The sequence below is a fragment of the Rhea pennata genome, chromosome 1 (assembly GCF_028389875.1).
Source record: "Rhea pennata isolate bPtePen1 chromosome 1, bPtePen1.pri, whole genome shotgun sequence".
NCBI lineage: Eukaryota > Metazoa > Chordata > Aves > Rheiformes > Rheidae > Rhea > Rhea pennata.
Window position 1 is genome coordinate 198,427,511 of NC_084663.1, and position 13,312 is coordinate 198,440,822.

The 13,312-nt window shown below is 45.7% G+C and overlaps 1 protein-coding gene across 1 annotated transcript; it reads right to left on the reverse strand.

The window, feature by feature from the left end:
- Window positions 1–9,579: 9,579 nt before the first annotated feature.
- Window positions 9,580–10,165, reverse strand: C1H11orf87 (chromosome 1 C11orf87 homolog). Its single transcript, XM_062577444.1, has one exon. The coding sequence runs from the start codon at window positions 10,163–10,165 to the stop codon at window positions 9,689–9,691; it is 477 nt and encodes a 158-aa protein (XP_062433428.1). The 3' UTR covers window positions 9,580–9,688.
- Window positions 10,166–13,312: the final 3,147 nt, after the last annotated feature.

A 13,312-nucleotide genomic window follows, 5' to 3' on the forward strand; every position in this document is an offset into this window, starting at 1 on the left:
CCAACTGCCTGTCAGTTGTCCTCCCCCAATACTTTTTGTATCCATTGGCTAATTTCAACCACATTTGGCAGAAGGGCAGAGAACTGTATGATATTAATTCTCTATAAGATTTCTGGGTGTCTGGTTGGGGGCTCGAGCCCATCCTGTTGGCCCCACTGGGAGAAAAGCAGGGACAACTTATTTGTACTGATCGATTCATCCTTACCACATTACTCCATCCATATCACCTGCAACCAAACCAAGGTCATGCCGGGAGCTATAGATGTTATATGGGCCTGAGGCGGTAAAGGGGAAACACAAAAGAATTTTATTAAAAGAGTGGTGAGAGGAAAGCAGGCCCCTGCAGCTAGGCTCCATGGAGAGCAGGCTGTGGGCATCAGGTGACGGTGGCCAGGAGCCAGATGAAGCTCCACAGCCACAGCAGACAGTCTGTATTTTGATCCCAGACACCCATGAGGCAGGATATTAAAGAAAACACGTGAGCGATGAAGGAGGAATAATAGACCCTTCTGCACAAAACTGTACTGAAGGGTTTAGTGGCCCAGCACCCTTCCCTGGGCCCTGGACACTGTCACCCACACAGCAGTAGTGCTCCTCTGTAGCTCACTAGCTCGCCCGTTCATGTAAGTGTGCCAGAACTTGCTTTGGTACAAGTAAAGTAAGTCAAAAAAGACCTAATACTGAATTCATTTAAGGTGTCCCCAAGAGTGCAGGGAACGCAGGCAGCCCCTGGGGAAAGTCCTGGCAGTGAGGAAGCAACAGCAAGGGAGGAACAGAAACCTCCAAAAGCTGCACAGCTGCAGCTGGGAGAGAGCAAGGGACAAGCCCCAGATGTGGCAGGGAAAGGAAAGCAAAAGCCCAGGCCATCTGGAGAAAGTACTAGCTGGCATCATAGCCAGCCTGGAGGAAAACCTCACCGTCCCCTAACAGCTTGCTTTGGCTTCTTTTCTGTTGTTCAAAGGAGCTCTTACCACTTTAGGGCTCCTTGTGCACAAGCAGGACTGGGGTAGCCAGCCCAGCTTTGCACCTTGCATTTGTTGATACCAAACAGGAGAACATAATGTACAAAATCTTGTTCTGTATCTCTGACAAAAAAGGGTGCTTACAGAGAAGTTGATTAGACCAAGATAATCTGAAGTAAAACCTTACCAAATCGCCAGTTCTAGTCTAGCCAGATCTTTGTGCTTCCAAAAGCTATTACTTTTCCGAGCCTTACATGATATGAGGTCTTTTCTCTCCTGTTTCTTGTTGACAGCTATTGGCATTAAAAGTTCACCACCTCTCTCTGTCTCAATGAATTGAATGAGGACTGCACACTCAGGTAATCTGAATTACTTTCTTATGGCCCCTCTCTGCAAAAACTGATGCATGTTAGTGGCAAAGAAGCATTGCTACCTGGCAGTGAAGTGGCAAGGCTTTGAACAAACACAGATTTGCCAGCCTGATGTCTTTCAGAAGCAGAACTTTCTCTCACAGGCTCCGGAGTCATAATGCTTACTTCATGTAGACACAATCTGAGACATTAGGGGAACATTAGGAGAAACTTTCTAAAAAGAAGCAAAAAAGTATAACTGGAATGCAGTGACCTCAAGGGTTTCTCTGTGAGCAGTAATATCTGATATTTTTATTTATAAAAGACGTTAGACCTAGATCTAATACCTAAAAGAGTTATGTTGTACTCTTTTTTACTTGCAAGTGTACCTACCTAACAAATCTAACTTTATTTTGGCAGAGTCCCCTGTAGTATACTTACAGCATTATATAAAAAATAATACTAAAACCAGACTGTCACATTTCAGCTACTTCTTCCACTCCTCATCTAAGTTCATCATCATCCCTTACCCCAGGAGGAACTGATTTTAAAGGTGGTCTGTGACAGAGATGATGGCCCAGATATTCAGCTCGGTTCTAGAAATGTGTAAATCCAGAATAACTCAAGTGGTAGAGCAGAGATGCTTTGGACTTGCTTCACTGTAAATAGGTGAAAAGGCATGTGTGATTCTCTCAGGGTTTAAATGTTAATTGTTGCCTCTCTAAACACGATTAAAAGTTGTTCATAAGATTTTGAAAAGTCACCCCATATGATCATTCAGCTAATTGTCCTCCTTAAACATCATTGCTGCCAAAATAAACAAGTTGTAACACATGCTCTGGAAGTGAAGGCTCCCTTAAGCTTTGGCTGAGGTCTGTCAAATGGATGGTTTAATAGAAATTGTATTTCTATAATGAAAACAAATAGACTTTAAACAGTTCAATGGGAGTTTATACAGAGGCAGAGGCTCACAGATTTTCCCAGCCGTGCAAAAGTAAAAGCATATGTCTAATAGCATCTCAGGTATTCAGGACCACACGTAAAAGGATGAATTGCGGCAAGTGATAATCTGTTTTAAAGAAGAAAATGTGGACCAGGACACCAGCCTTAGCTAGACAACTCGGTCGACCTTGTCTGTCTCACAGGCTTTACATATACATTTGCATATTAGTATTGATATTACCACCACATCCTCTCATTTACATAGTCTCCCCTTTGTAGTGACTGATAGTTCTCCTAACAGTGGTGTTCTCATTTCGGATTTTTCAGCAGTTTAAGCCTGTAGTCTGAGGCTGGCATCTTAATCAGGAAATGTGATTTTGTTCCAGAGTCAATGGACCATGGCAGGAAGTGTGGCAGGATTTCTCAGACTTTTTGAAGTCCACCACTTTCTGAAAAGCTTCTGCCTTGTAGTAGAGATTTTTACACTGTATCAATAGGGTCATGCTGTGGGTAAGTATGATAAATCTGGATTAAGATGAGGACGAAATCTTACAGTATTTTTCACAGAAATCAAACCAAATGCCCATTTAGAGAGAGAAATCTTTCAGTATTAGAGGCAGGCTAAGATTATCCTCCTGGGGAGGGGAAACAAGCCTGGGAAGCAAAGCTCAACCTGTGGAAAGACTAACCAGACTGGCTCCCTGCTGGAGAGTCAAATTTGGAGTGAACAGCAGGCCACAAAGAAAGCTACAGAAGAGCGAGTATGAGGATGTCACACACAGGTAACTCCTAGGCAATCCCTTGCTGTCCTCCACAAGAGCTGGGTGCAGACTGTGACTCAAAAGGCAAAAGAAAGAAATCCATGCACCCTAGAAATACTAACTGGAGCAACCAAGAAAAATCTGATTACATAGCACAGGATGAACAGCCATAAGTGAGCGGGTTCTGTTATAATCTTGGGCATAGTCCAGACCCTACTGAATTCAGGGAGGTTTTGCCACAAGCTTCATTAGCGATGGGGTTTCTCCCAAGAACTATCTTTTTCTATATTCTTAATACCTTAGTCAGCACTCCACTACAAACCACACAAGGCTGTTTTCTGCAGTGAAGGAGTGTTATGAGTGATGAAACAGTAAAATAAACATTAGTCTTCTTGGCTCTCCTTCATAATGCATATTCCACTTCAACTTAAAAATTAAATTGAGCCTCTCGGTGTGACTATTCAAGCATCTTGCCCAGCCATCCATCTCCCAGCTGCGCAGTGTACTACTTGGCCCTCACTGCCAAATATAAGGACTCAAATAAGTCAAGCCAGGTGATTAGTATAAAGACTCTCTTAATTTCTATTATAGTATCAGTATTTTTGTAATGTATATGAGGCTTTATTTATCCATTTCAGGGTGGTTTATTTTCAGGTTCTATATATTTTTATTTAATAAAAAAGTTATATATCAGTTATTATGTAAATAGCTTGAAAGCTGAAGGCCACGCAATATGTTAGTAACAGAGCCAGGAGTCAAATTTAGAGCAGCTTGTTTACAAGCATGAATTCATCCTCCAGCGCATTTTGCTTTCATTATATTCTAGAGCTAATATTTTTTTTCTCCTTCTAACTTTCAACTTCCCTTATTTACAGTGTTCATAATCCCCTGAGATACTTTATTATTTTTATATTATTAAATGTTTGTGAAGTTTTAACCTCTGTTTTATCCATGGTTGTGTATTAATGCTTTTTGCAAGGCTAAAACTGTAAGAAAGGCGGTCTACTCATTATACAGGAATTCTTTCAGCAGACTTTAGGTAAAAATTTTGTTTGATTCGTGGTGTGAAAATCCAAAGACAAAGTATTGCCATGAAACCAGCAAAATCTGCATGATCTTGTTCTGCTATATATTGTGAAATCTTTTTCTGTTTTGTGTATGTGTATAGTGCAGTTCTTGCTTATAATTCTTTGTCCTCTTTAGAAAAGTAAAATAATGAAGAGATTATATTTCTCCATTTTAAGGAAGAAAACAACAAAGAAAAGCCAAATGGAACTGGAACACCAGATTATATAAATAATGGCAATTTTTACTCACAGTGTTCTGATCCAAATATTTATTTATTTCTTAATACAAAATTGATGCTTGTGAAGGTATTGGGTTAAAAAGGTTGGAAAATGAATTCTTCTAGTTATCCACAGAGAACATATAGTACCAGTGCAGCAATGAAAACTTCTTTGATTTGAATAAGAAATATATTACACAATGTACCAAAAATGAAATCTAGCGTCATATAGAAAATGATGTTTCGGAGCAACAGTCCTGGGAAGGAGGTTGATACTTGTCTCTTTTGCAGCTAGAATGGACCACCACTGATCCAGGTTCATCCAACAGATGGGGAGGCTTCAGCACTGCAGTACCAAAAGGGAAAGCTATCTATTGCTATTGAAAGGAATTTCATTGTTTGCTTGTCAGACAGTCACCTGTCTTCTCACAGCTCCCATAGACCATCCTCATAGCTCCTATACACTATCCAGCCTTCACAAGTTCAGAGCACATTTTCTATACTATTCAGTCATTTGGACTCAAACTAAAGACCTACACGCAAAAAACTAAAAACAGAAGGAGGCTCTCTTCTACCAGAAATGTATTTAGTGATCAGATGGAGAACTTGGCTTGAGGGGAAAAGTTAAAAAAAAAAAAAAAAAAAAAAAAAGAGTTAGTTACCAGGAAGAGACAAGAAAGTCAGTCCTGGATAAAAGTAACTCTAATATCTGACATAAATAAAAATGTTATTAAAGGTTTGTATATAAGTCATGCAAACTTCCATGTAAATGAAAAATGTAATAAAATGGAATCTAAGTCATTTCAAATTTTGCTATTTACACAAAAGAGGAAAAAGAATATTTCCTACTTTACTGTTTGCATTTCCCTCCATATCTTGCGTGCTTATTAAAATGTAAGGGTTTCAGGTACCAATAGAAAAAATACAAACGTGCAGAGAGAATGACTATTCAAAAGAAAAAAAGTAATGCAGTCCTATAATTTGATTTTATAATAATTCAGTCTAAAGAGTCAAATCATAGTTTTCCTCCCTACATAAAAGTTGTACTCATATTCATAATAACAGAACAAGAAAAGCACAGTTGCTTCCAAACACTGGACATTGTTATCCAGAAACAAGATAGCAACTACTCAGAAATGCTATGGAAAACATTAATCACATAGTAACTTGCTATTTACATTAAAGTAGCCTTTAAAACTAATTAAAAACAAAAGCCAAAAAATCCTGGTTTTTAATCATAGGACTACTATATAATACAGAACCATTGTTCTTTGCTTTTTGTCCAGCATTTCTTTCCAGCTATGTATCTATATTTATGCAGATATATATCTGAGAGAGATATATCAAGAGACAGAACATGTTTGGATGGAGAGCCTGCAAATTTCATCTAAGAGCTTGCATTTGCAGCAGACAAACCCCACAGAGAAAATGCTGAAATAATGCATTTTAATGAAGTGACTTTCCCCGTCCACGATCCACGTTGGCCTGACAAACCTGAGCACCTCAGTCAATAGAAGCAGAGCTGACAAGAGCAGGGCCAGTTCCCAGCGCTGCCAGGTTGAGCATCCCAGCCATCAGACGGAGATGATACGCCTCAGCAACCGTTTCCATCCCTGCTGAACTCATCCGGCTGGGTGCAGATTACTGCCAGCTACCAGGACGTGGGCAGCTGCCACTTTTCATGTGGACGAAGGGCTGGATGCAATCCCCTTTGAAGTCGGTGGAAGCAGCTCTTGTTGATGTCAACAAGAGTTGCCCAAAGCCCCCAGGGAAGCAGTCGGCTCCAATGATGTGAGCACGAGGCAGGGAACCAGAGACACCCAGATTCAATCCAGCCGTCTACTTGCTCTGTGGGCTCTTGTTTTTCATTAGCATCTGTAAAATCAGTAAAAAGTGTCGTGCTTCTTCCACAGGATGACGATGACTAGATGGTTTAGGTGCTGTCGAGCACTAGCGCACTTCTTACTCTTACACACGCAAGCTGCTGGTTGGCAATAGGCCCCAATTTCTTATTCTGAACCAGGAAAATCCCGTCAGAAGTTGTGCCCCTTGAAAGAGGGAAGACAGTCTATTCTTTTATCCATTGACACACAGCTGTCCAATCTCCATCATAACTTACCAAGAACAGTGCAAACTTGTAACAATTCACAGGAAAAAAGAATGTACATATTGATAGGGTATAAACCTGTTCTTACATACAAGAATGGCACAAGCATTTACCCAGCATCTCTATCAAATATTGTATAAAAGATTACACAAAAATATTTAAATATATGGATACAGATACATAGATATTACACTTGCATAAAATATGTATATTCAAAACCCTTTGGGCAGTTTCAAGTTAGCTGAAAATGTATGCTTTAGAAATATGAACAATTTCCTACACTTTTTCCAGTTTAAGTAGGAGGGAGGAGGGGAAAGAAGCATCAGCCTTATTAATACTGAATGTTAAGTGCAGAAGTTTAGCTGTAGCTGTAGGGTTTTGAAGCAATTGATTTGACAGAACCTCCAAGCATAAACTCTGTTTTAAAAATCCACATTTATTCCCTAGATTGCTTATTGTTTCATGAAAATGAAAACTTGCGTGTCCTGTTTGTATCAGCTAGATCTCCTGAGACTGTTCAATTAAACCTTATAAGCTTACAATACTTTGATATAGGATTGTGTTTTGGGAGTACTCATGAACCTTACTGCAGTATTTCTGTGTGATAATAGGAATTTATAACTTCTAAAATTAAATTATACAGGATATCAGAAATGCAAAACCTTAAATGACACCACAAGAAGCTCACAGTTCTGAGAAAATTAAAGTCAGTATGAAATTTTACTTATAGACCACATAATTTACATAGATTTACATAAATACAGAGATATTAAAATACTAAATCAAAGCTAATTAACAGAGGGTAGAGTTTTACATGATAACATATTTTAAGTCTAGTTACATTTCTGCAACTACTTTTAGTGTCTGAGAATTACATAAATAATATATATACCTATATATCCAGAGTATATATAAAGATATATATATATTTTTTTTTTCAAAAATAGGGCAATTTTATAACTGCAATGAGATGTGACAAGCAGTACACTTCTGGGGAATTATTGCATGCCTTCAGTGCATAAGGCAGAAGGAAGAGTATCTGACTTCAGACACTAAAGAAGTGGAATCATCAACCAGAAACGCACTGGAGTGATCTGAAACATCTTATTGCTTTTATAAAACTCAAAATTATACATTGTTTCTTTTTAAAGGCACAAAACAAAGGGGAAAATAATATCTCTCTATTTAGTGGAGATCAATGATCAGGAAGCTCCATTTCTGTTCACTGAAAACTCGTCATTGTCCTAAATCTATTCCCTGTGGTGCAATACTGTGCTGCAGTTGCGTAAGGAGGTTAAATACAAAAGTTCATGCATCCTTTATTGGGGGGAAACAAAATAAAGCCTATTTTCTTGCCCAGCAACAACAAAGTAACCATTAGCATCTGATCATACCTGCTGGCAATGAGAATCAGCCACCATTCCTATCAAATTGCAATGTGAAGAAACACCATTCATTAGTAGGTATGTTTGCCACACTAACCTCAGCTGGTGGAGTAGCTCCTTGAGTTGGATGATACAGTACTTGCCTAAAATGCTGGAGGCATGGATCCAAACTCAACAGCAATTTCCCATCGGACCAGGCAGGACTGGAGAGGGATAAAACTAGGTAATAGAAGCACTGTCCCGAAACACCTGCATATTGGCACTGTCAAAGGAGTACAGAGCACTTGTGTCATCTCATTTCCTCAATTTAAATCAGTTATAGTATTCACTACCTGCTTAGGGCCCCATCCCACTGTGTGGGTCTGGGATTTTTCCAGACTAACAGTCACCCTGGAAGGCAGAGCAGAGCAGAGAGGGAATAACTGGACACAGTCTATTAAGAACTGGATTATCGCTATCTACCGGGATTATGCTGAATGCTAGGAGAGAAAAAAAAAAACTTGGGTTTACTTTTTCATTGCTGCATTTTTTAGACGTTAATATGCACAGTAGAGGGCTTCCTCGGCTACGATACAACACAAGGTGTTTCAAAATTTGGATATGGCCACTCTATTAAGGCACCTTCAAATAATGGTCATTGATTTAATTGCTAAGCAAAGCCGCAGTTCCTGTATCTGACATTGCTCTGGATTCCTCCAACATACACACAGCAGCCACTCATACTTGCAATCCACAGACAAAAAACTGTCAGTGTTTCCCAAGGAGAAACTACACCAGCCACTTCTGAAATAAATGTCAGGGTTTAAGAGCTGGCATTCCACACAACTTTGTGGGTCACTCCTAAAAAGGGGAACGAGGGAGAAAAATCAAGTGCTGCCTGTTCCTCACTGTCTACTAGATTAGGAGGATTAAAAATACATACATATATATATATATGTATATGTATATATATATAATATATATAAGCCTAAAAAAGTAGAAGCCAGATCTGTACTGCTGCAGGATTCCTTGTTGGGAGGCAAAGCTGTAAACGCAGCACGTTCAGTGCGGGGTGCCTGGTGCAGAACTGTGTTTGCTCCAGGACCAGCAGGAGGTCCAAGGACACCCTCTCCTGGGGAGGTGATGGGCAAGTTACTGCACATCACCTCCTAGTCACACAAAACATTACTGGGTTTCAGGTTTCTTGTCACTGAGGGGTGGTAGTACTTGAAAATGAGGGGGGCTGAGGAGAGAAGAAAGCTCAGGTGTCACTCTGTGCAGCCAGCCCACACCAGCCTCGAGACAGCAGGACGCTCAGTGCTGCAGATGGGGGACACAGGGCCTTGGGGCCAGAGGGTGCTTGCAGGTTACTTACACCCAGATGGAGGTGGACATTTCTACACAAAATATCCAATCCTTGAAAAGAGTAGGAGGGGTGGGAGAGGGGCATAGGTCCTGGCACAAAAGAGACCACGGTAGGCTGTCACCCTGCTCCAAGGGGACAGGGGTCCCATGGCACCCTCCAGATCTGCCTCTCTCCCTGCGCTGTTTACCCACACCCCGATCCATGTCATGCGATGGTGATGCGAGGTGCAGCGAGAAGCCCAAGGGAGTGGGATCATCCCAGTCCTTGGGGTAACGATGTCAAGGGAAAAGGGACCCTTGCCCACGGTCCTTTCCTCCAGATGGATGACTTGATATTTGCTAGCTATGTGCAGCTGCTTCTCCAGTAAAAAGACACATCCTTTCTTTGCACAGTCAATGAAAAACGCAGTGTGATCTGTCATGCGCTGGGATCGTGGGCTTGTTCTTTCATTTGAATTAGCAATGTTTTCTTCTTTTTCTTCGGGGACTAGAGTAACCACTCAGATATTTACAAACACCAGCCAGCGCTTTTGTGAGGTCTCCCCCAAATCATCATGACAAAACCACCGTTTGCAAGAGCCCCACACCAGCTGTGTCCAAACAAGCCCGTGCTGGCTGGGTGCTCGGGGCTGCCGAGGGAGAGGGGCGCTGGATCTCTGAGTCCTGGGGGGGTCTTCCCAGCCGGCTGTCTCTTCCATGGGGCACCTCTCCCTGCATGCCCACCCTGGGGTGCTGCCTGCTGCTATTGCTGCTATGGGTGCAGTGGTCCCGCTCGTACTCCTCCTGAGCCTTTTGTATCTTCCGCTTCTTCATCTTTCTCTTGTGGATGTGGAAGGTGGTGAGGGAGAGGAGGATCACGCAGAAGATGAGGGCGACTAGGACAATTAAAACCAGCGTGGACGAGAAGGACTGGAAGAGCTGACCCACTTGCGTGATGCAGGTGCTGCTGGTGTTTAAGGTGGCAGACGTCCTGTTCAAGAGGCAAGGTGGCAGGGACAGCCTCAACTCCTTGGAGAGCTTGGCACTCATTGAGGAGGCTTCAGAAGACGAGGATCTTCCTCCCCTCTCCGAAGATGCCTAAATTTTAACCGGCGAGGGGCTCGCGGGAGATGCCCCTGCTCAGCCTGGCGCTCGCTCTGCAGCGACGGAGCAGCCTGCGAAGGGACCCGCGGGTTAACGCTCGAGGCACCGCCGCTGCTCAGCCGCCCCCTCCCCAAACCGGGCGGCTGCGGCAGCTCGCCCCCACCCCGCCCCGCGGGGCTCCCGACGCGCTCAAGCCCCGCCGGCCCCGCAGCAGCCCCGCGGGCGGGGGGCGCGGCGCGGCACCGCCGCACCGACTCGGTGAACTGCTGCTCCGCCCGGCCGCTCGCCACAACTAGTTGCGGCGGGAGGGAGCCCCGCTGCCGCCCCCCGCCTGCCCCAGCCTGAACTCGGCCCGCCGCCGCTGGCCGGGCAGAGCAGGGTGGCACGGCACGGCGCGGCGCGGCGCGGCGCGCCCCTTACCTGAGCCGGCAGCGAGGGAGCGCCGAGCCGCCGGGCGCGCGGGGCTGCGGCAGGCGCGGAGTGAGCGGCAGAGCCGGAGCCGCCGCCGCTTCGGGGAGCGCCGCTCGCAGCCTATAGCCGGGCCGGCCGGTGACGTCAGGCGCCGCGGCCGGGCCCCGCTCACCGCCCGCCGCCCGCCGCCGCGCTCGCGGCCCCACGGCGGCAGCGGCTGCCGGGGCGGGGGCGGCTCTGCCCGGCCCGTGCGGCCACCGCCACCGGTACCGCGGCCGACACCGCCGAGCCGCCGCCCCGCTCCCGCCCGGCCCCCGGTCCCTCGCGCCCCCTCAGCACCCTCCTGCGCCGCAGCCCCCACAGCCCCGCCAACACCCGCTGCCCCCATACCCTGCTCCCCTCACACCCCTGCCCACACACACCGCTACACCACAACACCCACAGCCCCGTCAACACCCTCCACACACCCGCTGCCCCCATACCCTGCTCCCCTCACACCCCTGCCCAACACACACCGCTACACCACAACCCTCACAGCCCCGCCAACACCCTCCACACACCCACTGCCCCCATACCCTGCTCCCCTCACACTCCTGCCCACACACACCCCTACACCACAACCCCCACAGCTCTGCCAACACCTCACACACACCCGCTGCCCCCATACCCTGCTCCCCTCACACCCCTGCCCACACACACCGCTACACCACAACACCCACAGCCCTGTCAACAGCCCCTCCACACACCCGCTGCCCCCATCCCCTGCTCCCCTCACACCCCTGCCCAACACACACTGCTATATCACAACACCCACAGCCCCGCTAACACCCTCCACACACCCGCTGCCCCCATACCCTGCTCCCCTCACACCCCTGCCCACACACACCCCTACACCACAACCCCCACAGCCCTGCCATCATCCCCCACACACACACTGCCCCCATACCCTGCTCCCCTCACACCCCTGCCCACACACACCCCTACACCACAACCCTCACAGCCCTGCCATCACCCCCCCACACACACACTGCCCCCATACTTTGCTCCCCTCACACTCCTGCCCACACACACTCCTATATCACAACCCTCACAGCCCCACCAACACCCTCCAAACACCCGCTGCCCCCATACCCTGCTCCCCTCACACCCCTGCAGCACCCCTAGTCCCACACTGCGGCCTCACCACCCCCCATCTTTTCTCACACCCCTCCCTATCACACACCCCCAGTGTACCCCACTGTACTCATCACCCCCACACAGAGCCCTACCAATACCCACTCTCACAAAATACCAGTGCACCCCAGCTCCTGCACCCATGCCCCATCATCCCCTCCTTGCCATCCTCTGCACAGAGTCTCCAAAGCGGCCATGTGCCACGCAGCCGACTTTTCACGCCCATGCCTGGTTGCTCACAGCTGTCCCAGGCCCCTTAACGTCTGGCTGGCCGTATATCCCCGTATCACTCCAGGTTCACACTGCCTTGTTACCATGCCCTTAGTGCCGGATTCCTACACAGAGCCAGTCTCCAGCAGCGTCGGGAGTGTCCCTCCCTCCACGCTCCCAGTGCACACCTCCATTTCTCACGAGGCGGATGTGAATCTTCAGTAGCTGAGAAGTTCCAAAGCTGCTCTACCAAACTGTAAGAGACACCTCAGGCACAGGGAATATTTGAAAAATCTTGCTTTATCAAGGCAAGATGTATTGTAGGTATCTTTTTCAAGAACAAATGAGTATGAGCTGTCCATTAATATATTTCTGCAACAAACTAGATCATTCCCAAACATTAGAGAACTAAGGATTTGGGAAAAATAAATCTTCCACTAGAGAGAATGGGGCAGAAGTAGTAATTACCTTTAGAACGGAGCTCTGCACATTTCCAAAAGGAACAAGATGATGTGGTAGCATACGACAATGAGGGGCAAGATTTGGTGGCCCAGGAGATTCCTTCAGCCCTATGCAGTGTCTTCTGGAAACTAATCAGAACCACTGGGAGTCCAATTACTGTAAAGCCCTAAAGCAAGTAACAAGACTTTAAGGAAAATAGCCTATGTCAGTCTTCTCCTGTTCAAGCTGAAAAGTATAGAGGAAAATCTGTTAAAGGGGAGCTCTGATGTGGATTTAGAAAATCATCCTTGAAGAACAAAGAACTGGTAGATCTGTTAACACTGATATCCAAGAACCTATCTCAAAGGTGGGTAAAATCTAGTAAGGGATACATTTAAGCTGTTTATTGTTTCATGGTAGATTTTTTCTGTATTGCTTTTGTTTCATATAAACACACCATGATTTTTGAGATTTCATCAGACATTATTAACTCTGTCATTGCTCCTGAAAAAGACTTAAGCTTTTGGGGCTGAGCTAAGCTCACCCCAACTGGGATAGTCAAAGTCATTTTAAAAGGAACTGTAACTTAACATTTCCTCTAAAATGAAAGGAATGTAGTTTTCCATTTTTCCTTCCCCTCCCCAGAAAGGTAAGGTCCAATGCTTTAGAGGAGTGCTACTCTAGAGGCTGTGCAGAAAGAAAGAAGTTCAGTTAGTCCAGAGCTGAAACTCACCGCATGCCCAGTTTCTTTTCATGCAGCTCTCTCAAGCGCAAGTCCTGGGATCCTTCCCAGCACTGCCCAAAATGCACCTTCCCAGTGCATGTGCAGACTGCCCTTCCTCGCACACCTGCACGCTC